At 38.9% G+C, this 16,450-nt stretch overlaps 2 protein-coding genes across 2 annotated transcripts in view; one reads left to right on the top strand and one right to left on the bottom strand.

The window, feature by feature from the left end:
- LOC118228155 (mucin-5AC-like) overlaps window positions 1-2,693 on the bottom strand; it is an 81,641-nt gene extending 78,948 nt beyond the window's left edge. The window contains exons 1-2 of the mRNA XM_035419492.1: window positions 2,407-2,693; window positions 1,943-2,057 (exon numbers count right to left, since the gene is read on the bottom strand). Of these exons, the coding sequence (XP_035275383.1) occupies window positions 1,943-2,057; window positions 2,407-2,693 (402 nt within the window). The remainder of the gene's footprint in view (window positions 1-1,942; window positions 2,058-2,406) is intronic.
- The window catches only part of LOC118227486 (tryptophan 5-hydroxylase 1), a 214,253-nt gene that overhangs the window by 24,076 nt on the left and 173,727 nt on the right, over window positions 1-16,450 (top strand). The gene's annotated exons all lie outside the window — the stretch shown is intronic.

Consider the following 16,450-nt stretch of genomic DNA (forward strand, 5'->3'; position numbering starts at 1 on the left):
CTTCACAAACCTAGTTTTAATAAGATTTTTACATCTTCACCAAGATCTTATCTACAATGTGGTATAAAGTATTTGGGTGTTCTTTAAAATTATGGTAAAAAGGAAACATGCGTCTTTTTAATTCCAAGTTCCCAACCTGCTGCCAATGTGCACTGCGGCCTATCCCTTGGGAGTGATTCCACGGAAGAGGGAAGCTAATTTTATTTTATTTTTTTCATTTTTAAAATCATATAAACAGTCATTATTTTCAAGTTAGCAATTTGTGTTGTTATCTGATTTAGCATTTATGACATTACACATGAAAAAAAAAACTGTCTGAATAGTCACGCAAATAGGGTTGACCTCCCTATTAGGGTCTTACTCGGGGTTTGATAGGAGTGTTACCAGATCCATTAAAACATGGAATTGATGACTACACTACACCACTATCCTAAAGTATGGCAGTTGATATCAGCACAATATTAGCTGGGACTTTATTTTTCCCAAATACCAATGAGCTAAGCATTCCTCAAAAGATGACGAGTCACCCCGTAATGCAACGCGGCGTGACGTTAACTACAATTTCCCAATGCTGAATGATGGAAGCAGTCCTTATGAGGAAAAATTGGAAACTCTTGCCCCCTACTGTCAGACAACCTCAAGTATTTCCCTCTGGCTGGCAGAACCTCTGCAGCAGAGGCAAATGTGTCCAATGAAACCGTAAACCATTGTACCTCAAAGTTAAAATGCAATTGTTGAATTGAATGAAAGCATGGCAACAAATTAAAAATGGGGAAGCATCAAATGACAAACTGCAGAGATTCACATTACAATAAGAATGAATCAGTGTATGCTTCACTGTGAGGTTTTTCATATGAAAAAAAAAAAAAAATCATGTTGAGTTTTTATTGTTCAGTGTTGTGGTTTTCTAATTCATGTGTTGAGTTTTCACAATACAATGTGATTGTTTAATATTTGAATTGTGGCATAACAGTTTACATAGTCTCAGTTAATACAGTTAAATGCAAAAATATTGGGACAGTGAAACATTTTGCTTTGGCTATGCAAACTGGCACATTGGATTTGAAATGAAACAATTAATTTGAGGATTAAGTGCAGACGGTATGCTTTAATTTGACGGTATTTATGATTTACATCAATATCGGGTAATCCAAATAGGAATTACGGACATTTTTTAAAGTAATGCCCCCATTTTAGGGAAGCAGAAAAAATTTGAATAATTAATATTATCTGAAATAATCATCATAATACTTGTTGCAAATCTTTTGCATTTAATGACTCCCTGAACTCATAGGCATCACCAGGCACTGGGTTTGCCTTCATTCTGAGCAGCCAATTGCTCTCCTTAAAACGGTAGACTATGTATAAAAAGGGCTGTTATTCCTACACTGATTACATGATATGTAAATAGCCTAAAATTAAAACTGACAGTCTGCACTTTAACCACATTCATTGTGTTATTTCAAAACCAGTATGCTCGATTACAGAGCCAAAATAACAAAAATTGTCTCACTGTCCCAGTAGTTTTGCATTCAACTGCATGTTTATTGTGTCTATATCCCTTTTCTATTTACATGTGCAATTGCCATACCAAAAAGTAGACTGTATTAACACACTTTTCTTTGAAAAGTTTTTTTTCTTACCTCAGGTGAACTGATTCACCAAAAGGTTTTTTTTGTTTTGTTTTTGTTTTAACTGGACCTTTCACATCTTGGACTGTCCACTGAGAATTATACGTAATGACATCCAGTAATGTCCAGGTGGCTACATTACATTATTATGCATTTAGCTGCTAAGATGCTCTTAACCAGAGTGACTTACAAAGTTTTCATTTTTTAACATGCAATCCAGTTATAGAGCTGAACAGTTGTATAAATGGAAGCTATGATTAAAGTTTACATTAATGATGGGAAAAGAATGAATAATTAGATTAGTTTCATACCATGAATGAATTATTTTCATCCAGTATGGCAACAAGTCCCAGTTTGGCAGTGATCTTAAGATAAGAGGGGGTCTTCTCAATGAGGACTCCAGACTGACTGTATGGCAGGGTTATACTGGAAGAAAAGGAAGGTCACAATCAGTTAAGTTGGGAAGAGCTTCCTTAAACCTGGAACAAGCTCTGCTTAAGTGTATATGTGGGACTAACATTCTTTTCTGCAAAGTGCTATACCTCGATTTATTTTCTCAAGATATGTCTATGTGTATTATTTAGAAGAGAAGAATTCAAAACCTGATCTTAGAGTGCCTGAGATCTTTTGGTTTTCCTTCATCTAATCTCCTGACTCGATTAATCGATTAATCGATTAATTTTCATATTCATTAATATGAGCCCATAAAAACAGAACATCTCTGGCATTCCAGGACTGCATTACCCACACCTGTCTTAGAAGTCTAATAACTCACATCTCGCCATTGACAGTAAGGGAATCTTTGGACAGCTCTAGTACAATCCCGTCCAGCTTCATGGTGATCATGGTGATGGTAGGTAGGCCGTTCACCACCTGCCGCCTTATCTGGATGTTGAAATCCTCAAAGCTGCTCTTGCATAGAGACGTAAAGATATAGTTGCAGGAGGAGGGGAGCTGGAAAAAATCCCCATCAAAGGTCTTGAAGTGGAAATTTCCCCATGTGCTGCAGACCTGGCCATTATGGGCAGGGCTCGTTCCTGGACCTAAAAAGGCAGATGACATGTTATTGAGCAAGGAAGCATTTTTTTGTCCTTAGATCAGCATAAGTTATTAAAACAGTTGAGACCTGCTAAATTGCAATTGTAAAGGATTTGACTGTAAAACAAAAATAATTCTGAGCAATATACTAAATACAGCGCACACGGATACACACACACACGTACACACACACACACACACACATATATATATATACACACACACACCTATACTGAACTCTCAAATGTCATTCGACTTTGTAACCATACTAATAATATCCCTCTCTATGTAGTTGTCGACAGACTGTTCTTGCTGACACAGTCGGATCACATCCTGCATTGACATTCTCAGTCACCTGAGGAAGAGTTGCTCTTCTGTTTTTACTTACATATCACACATAATGCACAAGCCTCACGGTCATCGAATGTGCACTTTCGACCACAATTTCCAACCCCATTTACTGATGTCTTTCCTATAGGTCTAAATGCAGATGTCACTTTAATCAATGTTCTGATTTGAAACTAGCCAGTGGAACAGTCTTTGTGACTGAAGCTCCTGCCATCCATGCCCCAATAATGAACCTTCTTTCAAAGTCACTAAGATCTTTTTTTTTTAGATTCTCTTGCCATCTTGATCAAAAATCATGGTCAACTGGGCCTGCTCAGCATTTTTATACATGCCACAGTGTATGATAGGATGTTAATTTCTTAATTGTATTATGCAGTACACCTCCACTCAGTCACCCGTCTGTATATATCTACTGAAAAAACATTTTTGACGTAGAAAAATGGTAAATTACTCACATATACAAGGCACTATCTATAAGTCATGAATTCAAACTGGCAAAATGTAGGCCTGCCATTAAAAGTAATGATATAAAAATTCCGCCAAGTTACAAGAAACAATATAGGCTCTTAGCTCACAAAAATTAAACAAGCTGTATTCCAAAGAAATGCTACCCAATATTTCCTAAATTGTTTAATGTAACTTGGCCATGTGTGGAGAAGCATACAGTACATTAATAGGGGAAACGTGTGGATAAGTTTGAAAGATTTAACATTTATTTAATAGGCCTTCATATGTCTAATTTTTATCTGTATTTATCCCACCCCTGCCTCCATTTTGCCTGAGTGTCTGATGTTTTTATTTGCTGATGTAGCTGTCCAGTGGGGAGATGTATTCTTTGTGGGCCTGGAGCATATGTAATGATGTAAAAAGAAAAAGAAGTAGGAGAAAATGCTAAATCCATAAGTTTGGGGCTTTATTGTGCAGACGTGTGAAGTTGTTTGTGAATTCTGTCTGTTGACATGAGGTCAGAAGGCACAGAAAGTAATGTTTTTAAGGGCTGAGAGTCTGTGGTCATTGTGGTTATTTCTGTGGGAAAACCTGAAAAGTGGCAAACTCTCAGTGCTGTATAAGTACGGGGCATTAGATCAGAAACACTCTTCAGGACTCAGGAATGGATATGACTACTGTCTGTAGATTCACATGCTTAATGAACAGAGACTACAATGCAAGATACAAACCATTAGTTAGCTGCAAAAACAGAATGGCCAGGTTACAGTTTGCTTAGTACCTATAGGAGCCTGTTCTGGAGCAATGTTCTGGAAAAGGGCCTTGTTGACAAATGAGACCAATATTCACTTGTATCGTAATCGGAATCGGAATCGGAATCGGAATCGTATTTTATTGCCAAGTACATTTGCACATACGAGGAATTTGTTTTGGTCAACACACCGAGGCAGCCATCTGCGGCGCCAATATCAGAGTGATGGCAAGTGTGGAGGACACATTCCTTATTCTGACAAACACCAAAAACAGACTCCAAAGGAAATCAAAAGCCTAGAATCAAGACTAGATACTGAATGCTCTCTTATACTTGCTCTAAAGAAGCAATTGAACACACCTGAATAATCAGAAACACCCGAGAAGCCATTTGTACCAAACAATAGGGAGATCACTGTGTGTCTCTAGCTACATTTAATGAGGGCAGATCAAGCATAATAATCCTGCAGGACAGTGAGATCCTGAGTTTCAGGCCACCATTATTGTTGAACACTGTAGTATATATTTTGAGGTCTGTAATTTTTGGGACAAAGACACATTGTTTTTTCTTGACTTGGCTCTGTACTCTGCAATTTTAGATTTGTAAACAAACAAATTTTTAAAGTACAGATTCTCAGCTTTTGTTATCTTTTATAGCCCAATTAGCTGCCGGTGTCTAAAATAGCATTCTCTAAAATTATAGCTTTTATTAGTCACTGATTCAAGATGCACTGCTGCATCTACACTGTTGTAAAGCTTAGACACTTCGAACTTAGATGCAAAAAACGTGAAGTGTACCTTGATGAAAATGATGATGATGATGAAACTGCAACTGCCGTGGCTGGCAATACTCATGCTCAATTACAAGCGGTAAAACACAACATTAAAGAAATGCAGGACAAGGTAGAGACTAGAGGGGGATTTCAGAGCTTCATTAAACAGTGCTGTGAATAGAAAGGCAAGCCTGAAGAATTATGTAGACTTAACGTTTGAAGGCCTTGAGACATTTATGAGGAGTTCCCTAAAACAACTTTAATGCCTGTTGAGACGAGATGAAATGGAAAAAGGAAGTCAGTAAGCTAAAGCTAACTAACAAACTAATTTCTCAAAAATCTTTTAACTACCCCATCCCTAATAGCAGTGAGGTCATGGCAGCTCCATAGGCAGTGTGTCAGGTCCTCCAACTCTTTATGCTAAGCCTCCAATTTGCCTGGAGTTCCCTGCTATCGGATAATGTCATGACGGCTCAAGTGTTAGACTGTAGAAAAATGTGAAAATTTCTTGTCCCTGAGGCCCATCAGAAACTGGATAATGGAAAAGCACAGAGTGCATGACCAGATAGAATTCATGACAGCTTTTCTACCAACTGATTACTTGAGTTAGGTGTAAGAACAGTTAAGAACAATGGCTCAAGGGTCAGAACAATGGGCCTCATTCGCCAACCGTTCTTAAGAAGAATTTTCTTTTTAAAACCCACTTATGCAGTTTTCACGAAGATTCTGACATTCACCAATGTTTTCTTATTTGGGATTTGTTCTTAGGTAAGGTAGGTTGATTTAATTAGTGGTATTAATGTGACGAGAAGCGCTTTGTCGTTTGAATGCATAACACGCAATTCCTTACGCCCACTCCCACCAGCATTTTTTTTTTTTCCTCAGATTTGACATCAAACCATTTTTTTACTTCATCAGTTGTGTGCCCTTCTCCGGATAGCCTACAGCGTTCACTGAATGAGTAATAGCATCCCATGCATCTTTTTTGTGTTATTTTATATCCACTACTGACGCTACTAAATATGACAGGTCATTTGCTGTTCACTTCCTGCAGCAATACCTCCACTTCAGAACTACTGAAGTTTTTCTTCGTTTGGAGTCCGGTGCTCCAGCATCTTTAGATTTTCGTTTGGGCATTATTGACTTTGTTCGCTCTCAACTTTTCTTTTCGATTTCTGTGTGTGCACACGGCCCTGCGGTCTCATGCCCTTTTATGGGCATTAGGGGGCGTTTACCTATGCTAATTAGGAACAACTGGCATGCGCTTTCAACTTACGAAGACAATGGGATTCATCATTTTAACCCCTTAGCGCACAAGCCAAATCTTGCCAATCCTTGCCCATTTAGGGGGTACCCTATTTAAAGCTTTATAACTCCAGATGTGAACACCACAGAGACTTGAAAAATGGCTTAAATGAAGCAAGACATTTGTACAATTTACAATACTAATGCAGATTAGTTTATATTCATAATTTTGGAAGAAATAAAGTGCCACAAATGCAATTGTTTTGACAAAAAATCAAAAATAAATTTGCACTTCTTAAGTTTGCAATTAAATACTGAGAGATTGTATATATACAGGAGGTTAAACTATACATGTGCTAGATCAAAAACTTCTTGACCACAAGTTCATAAAATCTAAGGGTGGATATGTAGAACTACTATAGATGTATGAAGCAAAAACTAAGCAGTGTACCCAGCGTCTCCAAATCTATCCAAAATGTCTAAATTATGCATTGCTGTAAATCACAACATATTCACGTATTTCACTACAAATCAACTGTTTTTACAGAAAATCACTGTTGCATAATTTTCAAAAGGGAATTACAAGCTTTCAGTCAGTACAGTGGTCTAAAATAGCTAGGTGCCCAGAAACATATCTCTCCAAAATTGAATAAAATGCTTTTTGTCCATTATAAAGCATATAAATGAGCCCCTTATGAAGGTTTAAGATGAAACATTGCTATCAGATTTTAAAAAAATAATGCAAAAAATATAATTATAATATTATATTAATAATATTAATATAATATTATAATGTTCCAACTCTCACGTCATCACTGTTGCATGCTTCACAAAAACTATTACACTACCATCTAACGCGTACATTACAGTGTGAAATATTCACATTATATAACACCACTAACCTATTTAAAGATACTCAATTTCAAAAATAACGTATATAACCGAAATATTTTGAGCAGTAATACTTACATAGCAATGATGAAATCTCCTCTATGTTCAGTAGATGGAGACAGAGACAATATCAATGATACTCAGTGGTGGACAAAGTACACAACTCCGTTACTTGAGTCAAAGTATAGATACCCCTGGTCAAATATTACTCCACTACAAGTGAAAGTTGTTCAGTCAAATTTTTACTTGAGTTAAAGTACTGGAGTACTTGCTTTTAAAAATACTTAAGTATTCACAAGTACATTTTATTTTTAATGTCAACGCACTGTTGTATTGTTTCTATGATGCATCTACAGAAGCTCATTTACAGATGCATTTTTACTGTTATTAGATAGCAACATGTGATAGACAGAGGTTAAATTGGGATTTGGGAGGTGGGTGGACCCTGAGATCTGGTGGGAGGTGGGTGAAAAAAGGTACAACCCAATGAATGTCTCTTTAATGTACTGTGCACATAATTGTAATTAAGGAAAACAATGTTTTAAAAAGAATGTATACTATTGATGCAAGCTGTTACATAATATATTTCAAGTTTATTGAGTGTCATTAATGCTGAGAATTTTTTTTACCCACGAAAATAATCGGTCCTCCTCCTGTCCTCACTTTGTCCTCCTTTATCCATCTTTCTTAAACTGGTGAGGCGCAAAACTTTCCTTTAAACTAATCATTGATCTCAAACTGTTTTAATAAATTCCCAGTGATTACCAAGCATGCAAACATCTGATTAATCAAATGGAAAGGGACACAGCTTCGTCGCATTGTGTTAGGGAGATTAAATGATAAATGCGATTTAGAAAAATCCGTTTTAATCGCTAAGCAGTGGCGGTATCTTCCCCTGATTTTCCTTGAGTATCAATACAATTAATCCACAAAATAGGCTACTCAATATTATCATATATAGCCAGCTCTCCCCAAATAGGCAGTTTTAGCGAGTAGCCTAGGCCGTATAGCCTACATTTATTTTCATTTGCAGTACGAAACTGGGCACATTTTAAATCAACATTATTTGCGGATACACTTCTTTCTCCGCACTTTTATTCATGGCAAATATCTGCAATGCGTAGGCTAGATTGTAAACGCAATTGAAGTGCAGGTTTTGTTTTTGCTGGTTATTCTGAGAGCTAACATAGTAGATAACAGACTGGCGTATCTTATGTGTTAAGTGTAGACTACTTGGTGATTAAAACGGATTTTTAACAGATAAATTGAATTTATGATTTAATCCCCCTAACACGGTACGAAGACGCTGTGTGTTAGGCTACTTGTCAATTGATTAATCCGATTGTTTGCACGCTTTATTATAAAGGAAAATTACTAATGAAAACAGGTTGAGATCAATGATTAGTTTAAAGTAAAGTTTTGCGCCCCACCAATTTTCAGCTCACCAGTCGCCGCTGAATAAAACGTTAGGGCCTATATATGTGGGAAATATTCAATCCTAGCTTAGCTGCTGACCAGCAACCTGCTGATTTTGCTTAAGCAATCAAAGTTGCCGTTAATAATAGCCGGCGTTCGTGGGGGCTGTTTATTCACCTGTCTTTAAAATATTGCATAGATGAAATTACATGTTAATGAAACTACCTACCACGTCCGCTTCCAATCAATCAAGACAATCAACGATATTTTTCTTTCTGTGCTGTCTATAAAAACGACTGTTCCTCCTGAGCTTTTTTTTCTCTTTGGATTTTTGATTGGTTGAGCGAGTAACTGGCTAGAGGGAACACATGGACTGGAGCCTAAATGGACTGGATTGTCATAGTTATTTGTAAAACTGCCGATCAAAATTATTTATTTACCAAAGGTGGGTGGACACCGTCCACCCGCGTCCACCCCCAATTTAACCCCGGTGATAGATAGCATTGCCTGAAATGTGAAACAGTTGGATGAGCCTTCGCTCAAATTCAATAAAATTTCATCTGACCAATCCTAGCATAAAAACTGCAACCACTACAAGCTCAGACAACTTCATAATTAGCAAACGGGCTACCGTTAGCTAACGTTTACATACCTACATGCTTTTTCAGATTGGACGGTGAGTTTTTGAATGCAGCGATGTAGTTTGTGTGCGGTAAGCAGAGCAAACATTTAAAACAATATGAATCTTTTTGAATTTCACAAATCTCAAACATGGACTTGAGATATGGCCATGGGTGCTCTGGTGGCGAAGAATCATCCTTATCTTCTGCCGTCGCCATAATTACCGTTGAAATTGAACTGTTCAACCACTGGTGCAACAAGCAAGCACTTTGAACTTGATCGACAGCTTATTAGGAGTAGGCTACTGTGATTGGTTTTTCTCCTGTGAGGAACACAGCATGTGGCCAATCTCATTTTATGAAATAAAAAAATATTCAACTGTTGACTTCAAAGCTATGCTTCAAAGTAACGAGTAACGACAATCATCATAGACATGTAGTGGAGTCAAAAGTACAATATTTATCTTTCAAATGTAGTGGAGTAAAAGTCATAAGTTTCCAAAAAAATAAATACTCAAGTAAAGTACATAAGTAAAGTACAAAATGTACTTAAGTACTGTACTCAAGTAAATGTACTTATGTACGTTACTGTCCACCCCTGATGATACTGTTCTATTCGCTTCTGTTTTGCTCCAGAAAACGATGTCAGCTAGGTCTATCAGCAAACATATGGCTTAGCTATGTTCAGAAGTCCTCAATAATAATAGTATTTTCCAAGAAATTACAAAATATCGTTGACCATCGTTAGGTGCAGCGTATTTTTCTGCTAACAGAGTGAATGCGTAAGTGAATGCGATGCTAAGAATATTTTCTGTTACGCTGACCTATAAAACACTATTCCAAAAGCAGAATTAGACATGTTATACATCGTTAGAAAGCTTATACTCTCGCCTACTGAATAAATGAATTGTCAATCAAGCCCGACTGAAAAAAAAGGGCGACGACGCCGTAAACAACAGGTGTGGTATTACACACAGCTATTTTGGAAGATACCCAGGAGTCACAAATGCGTGTATATTTCCCAAACAGATTGTCCAAGACAATATATGACCACGCAGTCTCAAAAGGGACATCTCTACACGTAAAACCAACAGTAAGGTTGTATATTTATTCAATATTTAGTCCCAGATATTGACTGTAGAATGACATGGTATCATTTTTAAAAACTTTTTCTCGTTTATTTCGTTATTCAGTGAGCAGCGTTTTCACTGCTGTATAAGGCATATCTTAGGGCTATTGTCAGGTTTATCTTGTTGCTATGACGGAATATGATTTTTTAGTGGTGAAAGAATATTTTTATGAATACGAAGATAGACAATATTGTCCATTATGTCAAGGGTGGGTGGGGGGTGTTTTGTAGATGAGACTACAGGGAGGGGGTGCGTGTTAAATGAATGACCAGAGTGACAATGGTGGGGCTGCGAAACTCCGCTTTCGGCATAGTTGTCGTGTATCGTCTACTAATGAAACTAAAACAACGCGTTTCTGTTTTTAACGCACACTTTGGTTGCAGCAGCACCGAATGTTTGAGTTTAGTAATCTCGGCATGCCGGTGTGCCGACCACTATGGGCTGTGTGCTAAGAGGTTAAGAACACATGTACGAACAATTCTGCGGTTTAAGAACCCTAACCCTAACCCTCAAGAACAAATTTAAGAAAAAGCTTAGGAAGATATTGGTGAATGAGGCTCAATGTCTTTGTGACTTTGCCTATGATTATAGGGCATTGTGTCTGAAATGGAAGCCAGACAAGGCTAGGTCTGAACAGGTGAGGAGGATAATGAATAACAGTAATCCTTCCCTAGTCTGCAGTCTGAGGGAGACTGTCCATACTATGGAGATGTTAGGCCTCGGAAAGAGAATATTGGTCTAGAGTGAACCAGCAAAGTGTATCAGACAAGACAAAAAGGAAACCACTGAAGACAAAAGGCAACCCAGACAGCGCGCTGACACAGCACATGGCTTTAGCCTAAGCCAAGACTCCTGCATTGCTAGTGGTCCCGTTAGAAGTCCGGTCCTAATTGGGTAAGTGGTCCTTGACACTGGCTACACATTCACCATAAAGCAGAAGAGCTCTGGCAGAATGTAACAAGACCAGGGGAGCAGCTGATCACAGGAGATAACTGTAACTTTGTATTAGCACATGGGCAGACAAACACAGCAGTATGAAAAAGCCTTGCTGTCTTATGCCTGGCATGGGAGTGTGTGGACTCTTGAGACATGTCATGGTTGACAACCACCTGGCCTTTCCCCTTATTCTTGGGCTGGATTTCCTCATGAAAACTAGGATCCAGAAGAACCCAGGAGAACATAGCTATGGAATGAAGATTAACAGGAAATGATCCTTTTTTCTTTTTCTCAATTGTGACTGTCTCACCTAGCCGGCTGATAAGGCTGAGAGTCAGTTAGCAGTGAGCCTATATATGGTCATGCCTGCTGTGTACCCAACACATCAACACAGCTGTGGGGAACCCTCCAACACCTTCAGGGATCTCCTGAACAATCACCCACCAGAGATGCAAAGTCTTTTCAATACATGGCCTTCAGTGTGCTCTAAGAAGATAGGTAGGACTTACATCATCCAGCACACAATCAACACCAATGATGACATCCCAGTCAGATCCCAAGCCTATTGAGTCTCACCACTAAAAAGGGACATAATAAAAAAGCAAAGCAAAGGCAAGTGGAACAAATGCTGAAGGATCAAGAACCCACACATTCTTCATGGGCATCACCAATTGTTTTGGGGAATAAACCTGATGGGATCTTCTGTTTCTGTATCGACTATAGGATGCTGAATGCCAAAATGCCTCAGGATGCTTATCCCATGGCCATCATTCATGATATCTTAAGAGTCCTTGCATAGATCTGCCTGGTTCAGGTCGCTAGACCTACAATCGGGCTACTAGCAGGTAACGATGAATGAAGACAGCCAGATGAAGACTGCAGTGACCACCCCTTTTGGGCTGTACCAATTCAAAACCATGCCCTTTGGACTCAAATATTCTGCCACCCCTTTCCAGAGGTTGATAGGGAGAGTGATTGGAGAACTACATCATTGTGTATTAAATAGGGCTGTCAAAGTTAATGCGATAATAACGCGTTAACGCAAATTTGTTTTAATGCCACTAATTTTTTTAACGCACGTTCTGTTATGATGAATGTTTGCCCAACCCTTATGCTGCGTTCAAGACAACTCAAAACTAGTGAAAAACGAGGTCCGACTTGTGAAAAAAGCAACTGAACGGTCGTAGAACTCGGAATTATAGGTCAGAAATTCGAGATAAATGGCGGCATTTGTAGTTTGTGGTAAGAAAGAAAAATGGTGTATTTAGGCTTTTCATGCATTTTCATTTGGGTGTGTGATTATGTGATATGCGTTAATATCGTTTATGTTTCCCATTCATTATAGCAATATGTGAAATTTAAAAGTTACGATATCCATCAGCAACTTTTTTCGCTAGCCAGCTTAGCTAGAAAACGTTATTTTGCTCAGAAATAAATGCTGCAAATGATATAACGAAACACCTGACAGTGATACCATATTTACATTTCAGTACTATTGCAGCCTGACTAGTTTCGCGGTTTCACTATATTTACTCATTTAATATACTCATTAACAATAAAATAAAGCAGTGTTTTCTGTGGGAATCCATGTTTTCCCGAGTAAAACAGCGTGAACGCAGTTTTTAATTGTCTGGGCATATTGTTCAGGAGAAGGGAGCTGCCCTGTCGTCCGACAATGTAAACAGGCTTGTCTGTTTAAGCAACTGGCTCGGTGCAAAGAAATAGAAGTATAGCCTAACTGTTGTATCCAAATAAATGGAAGTATAGCCTAACTGCAATATCCTAGTTTGAGTCCTAGTTCTGTATTATACTCCCTTTACACTGTTTCCTGCTCACTTTATTTATTGTTTGTTTTATTTTGTATCATCCTGTTTTGATCCCACATAGTAGAAGGTGATGTTTTTGTGAGCCTTTATTTTCCCCATGTGAGGTTTGACATAATTACATTGTGTGATTTGCTTTAGAAGTGCAAGGGATCCAGGGAATGATCTTTGAGTAATGGAAAATTTAGCTGACCAATGAACCTGTTGTACAATGTGTCTTTTGTTGCATTGAGGTCCATCGTTTTGTGTTAATGCTTAAAAAAACGGGATGTTTTAGTGAACCTTTATAAGCATAAAGTTGGACACACTACATTGTGTGAGTGCTCATATTACTAAGTAATGCTAAATTTAGCAGGTCAATATGCCCATCTGTTGTTGCCTGTTGGGCTGGAGTTTGCCATGTTATGATTTGAGCATATTTTGTTATGCTAAATGCAGTACCTTTGAGGGTTGTTAATTGATTTCCAATAATAAATAAACATACATTTGCATAAAGCAAGCATATTTGTCCACTCCCATGTTGATAAGAGTATTAAACACTTGAAAAATATCACTTTAAGGTACATTTTGAACAGATAAAAAAATGTGCGATTAATTTGCGATTAATCACGATTAACTATGGACAATCGTGCGATTAATCGCGATTAAATATTTTAATCGATTGACAGCCCTAGTATTAAATTAACCAGGAACAGCACACTAAAGACCATAATGCATCAGTAAACTCCACAATACCAATCTCACACTAAACATAAAAAGTCCCACTTTTTCAGGAATCAACTAAAATTCCTGGGGCACACTGTCTCAGGAAAGGAAGTGGAAATTGATCCTGAAAAGACCACAACAGTGACCCAATATCCAACACCCTATGATCTTAAAAGCCTCCAGCATTTCCTTAGTCTGGTCGGATGGTACCACAAGTTCATTCTCTGGTTTGCTGACCTCGCTGAACAATCTGAAGCGGAAAGGAGTAGGATGATGGTGGACGGAAGAATGTAAAAACATGGAAATTCTGAAGAAGGCTCTTGAGAACCCTCCTGTCCTAGCTCATCCAGACTTAAAATTACCTTTCCAGGTTCATATGGATGTAAGTGATGTAGGGCTAGGGGCTGTCCTGACCCAAAGCTCTCCTGAGGATTAGAAGGTGGTCGCCTTTGCCTCTAGGGGGCTCCGTGGAGCAGAAACCAATTACTCAGCATCAGAGTGCCTGGCAGTAGTGTGGGCAGTGGAGAAATGGCGGCACTATCTGTAGGTGCTAACCATACAAACCCGACAACAGGAAACCAGCGGGATTTCTACAGTCCACCATTGTGGAGGAAGCTGGATACATGTTTGGCATGGACTTCATGGGCCCATTACCCAGGAGTAAGAAGGAAAAGCTATACTTGCTAGTCATTGTGGATTACTTCACAAAATGGGTGGAGCTGTTTCCCCTCAGAGACAGTAAAACATTCAGAATATGCCACATTCTGAAACATGAAATGTTCACCAGATGGAGTGTTCCTAAATATATTGTCTCTGGTCATGGTGCTCATTTCACCAGCTAAGTCCTCTCTTACCTGTGCAAGAAGTGGTGGGTAACTCAATAACTGACCACCAGTTACCACCCTCAGACAAACCGTACTGAGAGAGTTAAGAGGACCTTGAAGTTCATGATTGCTTCTTTCGTGGGGCAGCGTCATAGGGAGTGGGATCTGTGGCTGTCAGAATTCAGGTTTGCCGTCAACAAGGGCAAGCATGACACCACTCAATGCACACCTGCTGAACAGGCAGCGAAGGCACCTGTAAGGCCCCTTGGAGAGGCTTATACATCAAGCTCTGACACCACAGAAATCTCAATACTCTGTACTGGAACATCAACTTTACTTCACAGAAGAGGTGAGGGAGAGAATGGGAGTAGTGAAACACAGACAAGCCTAATACTACAATGTCCACAGGAGATTGGCACACTGTCAGGTGGGAGATCTGGTCTGGGTCGGGGCACACCATGTGTTGGTGGGCTAGCAGGGGGCACTCTCCCTACTGGTCAAATAAACCCCAATGCCCCAGTGCAGTGATGGAGACACTGTGCTGTAGGAGATGCCGTCTTTCAGATGAGACATTAATCCGAGGTCCTGACTCATTGTGGTCATTAAAAACCCCATGACACTTGTTGCAAAAAGTAGAGGGTTCCCCGGTGTCCTGGCTAAATTTCCGACCTGGCTTTCTCAAACTTGCCACCTAATTATCCCCTGATTTAATTGGCTAAAAAATGTTCTCTCCCTCTCCATCTTAGCTAATGTGTGGTGAGTGTCCTGCCGCAAAATGGCTGCTGTGCATCACCCAGGTGGGTGCTACACATTGGTGGTGGGTGAGGTGAATTCCCACTCATCACTGTAAAGCACTTTGAGCGTTTGGAAAAGTGCTATATAAATGCAATGATTCATTCATTCATTCATTCCAAAGCCTCTGACTACTTTTTATCTAAGCTTGTACTTAAGTGGATAGGGCTAGCTGAGGTAATGAAAAATTAGGGCCTGTGAACTACAAAATGGCTCAATAGAACAGACAAGGCTGATACTGTGAATGTGGTAAATCCCAAGCCCTATTTTGGGGACTCTTCCCTGGCTGGGGAGGATTCTGTGACACTAACACAGTTAGAGTCTAAATATGTAATGTTTTATATAGTGTATTTACCTGTGCAAAAAGAATCTTGGTATTTGGTATTTTGGTATCTGGTTCGGTATTTTCTTTCATTCATTTCTTTTGTGATTGTGACTTACCCATGTCTTTAACATTGTGTTGGCTTTTTTTTTAAGGTAAATTAACCTTGTATTTAGATCAGATGTGAATATGTGCTGTAACTTAATACATTTCTTAATTTTAATCTTGTTTGGAGTTGTATGTTTGATAAAGGTTGATCGAACAGGTTGCTGTGCCTAACAAATTCAGAAATTTAATTAATAATGAATATCTTTGATAAAAATTAACTAAATAAATTGACTAAGATTATTTTACATGTTGGATAATTGAGGGGTTTTAACCGTTGATGCACTTGTGTTTGGTATTCAGACTGCCGGACATCAAACAAAAGTGTTAATTGGTTAAAACAGTTGAATTCAGAAAATCAAATGTATTTCACATAATCCTCACTTCCCCGACATAACATAACATAACTGTGGTAAGGTGGGCGTGGTTTTTGCGTTGGCTGCAGAGAGAGAGAGTGGGCGGGGCGGCTCTCGGAACTCTGCGCCACGGCTGTTGGGGTTTATTAATCAGCACGGATAGTTAATTGTTTGATTGATTGACAATGTGCTGATTACCTCGACAGTGAGCCTGGACGTTTAAAAGCGCCTCGACAGAGAGAGAAGCGAGAGAACTGGAGGAGGAAGAAGAGCTGACGGGCAGTCAGCCGTGAATTGT

This window comes from Anguilla anguilla, chromosome 5 (assembly GCF_013347855.1).
Source record: "Anguilla anguilla isolate fAngAng1 chromosome 5, fAngAng1.pri, whole genome shotgun sequence".
NCBI classification, from domain to species: Eukaryota; Metazoa; Chordata; class Actinopteri; order Anguilliformes; family Anguillidae; genus Anguilla; species Anguilla anguilla.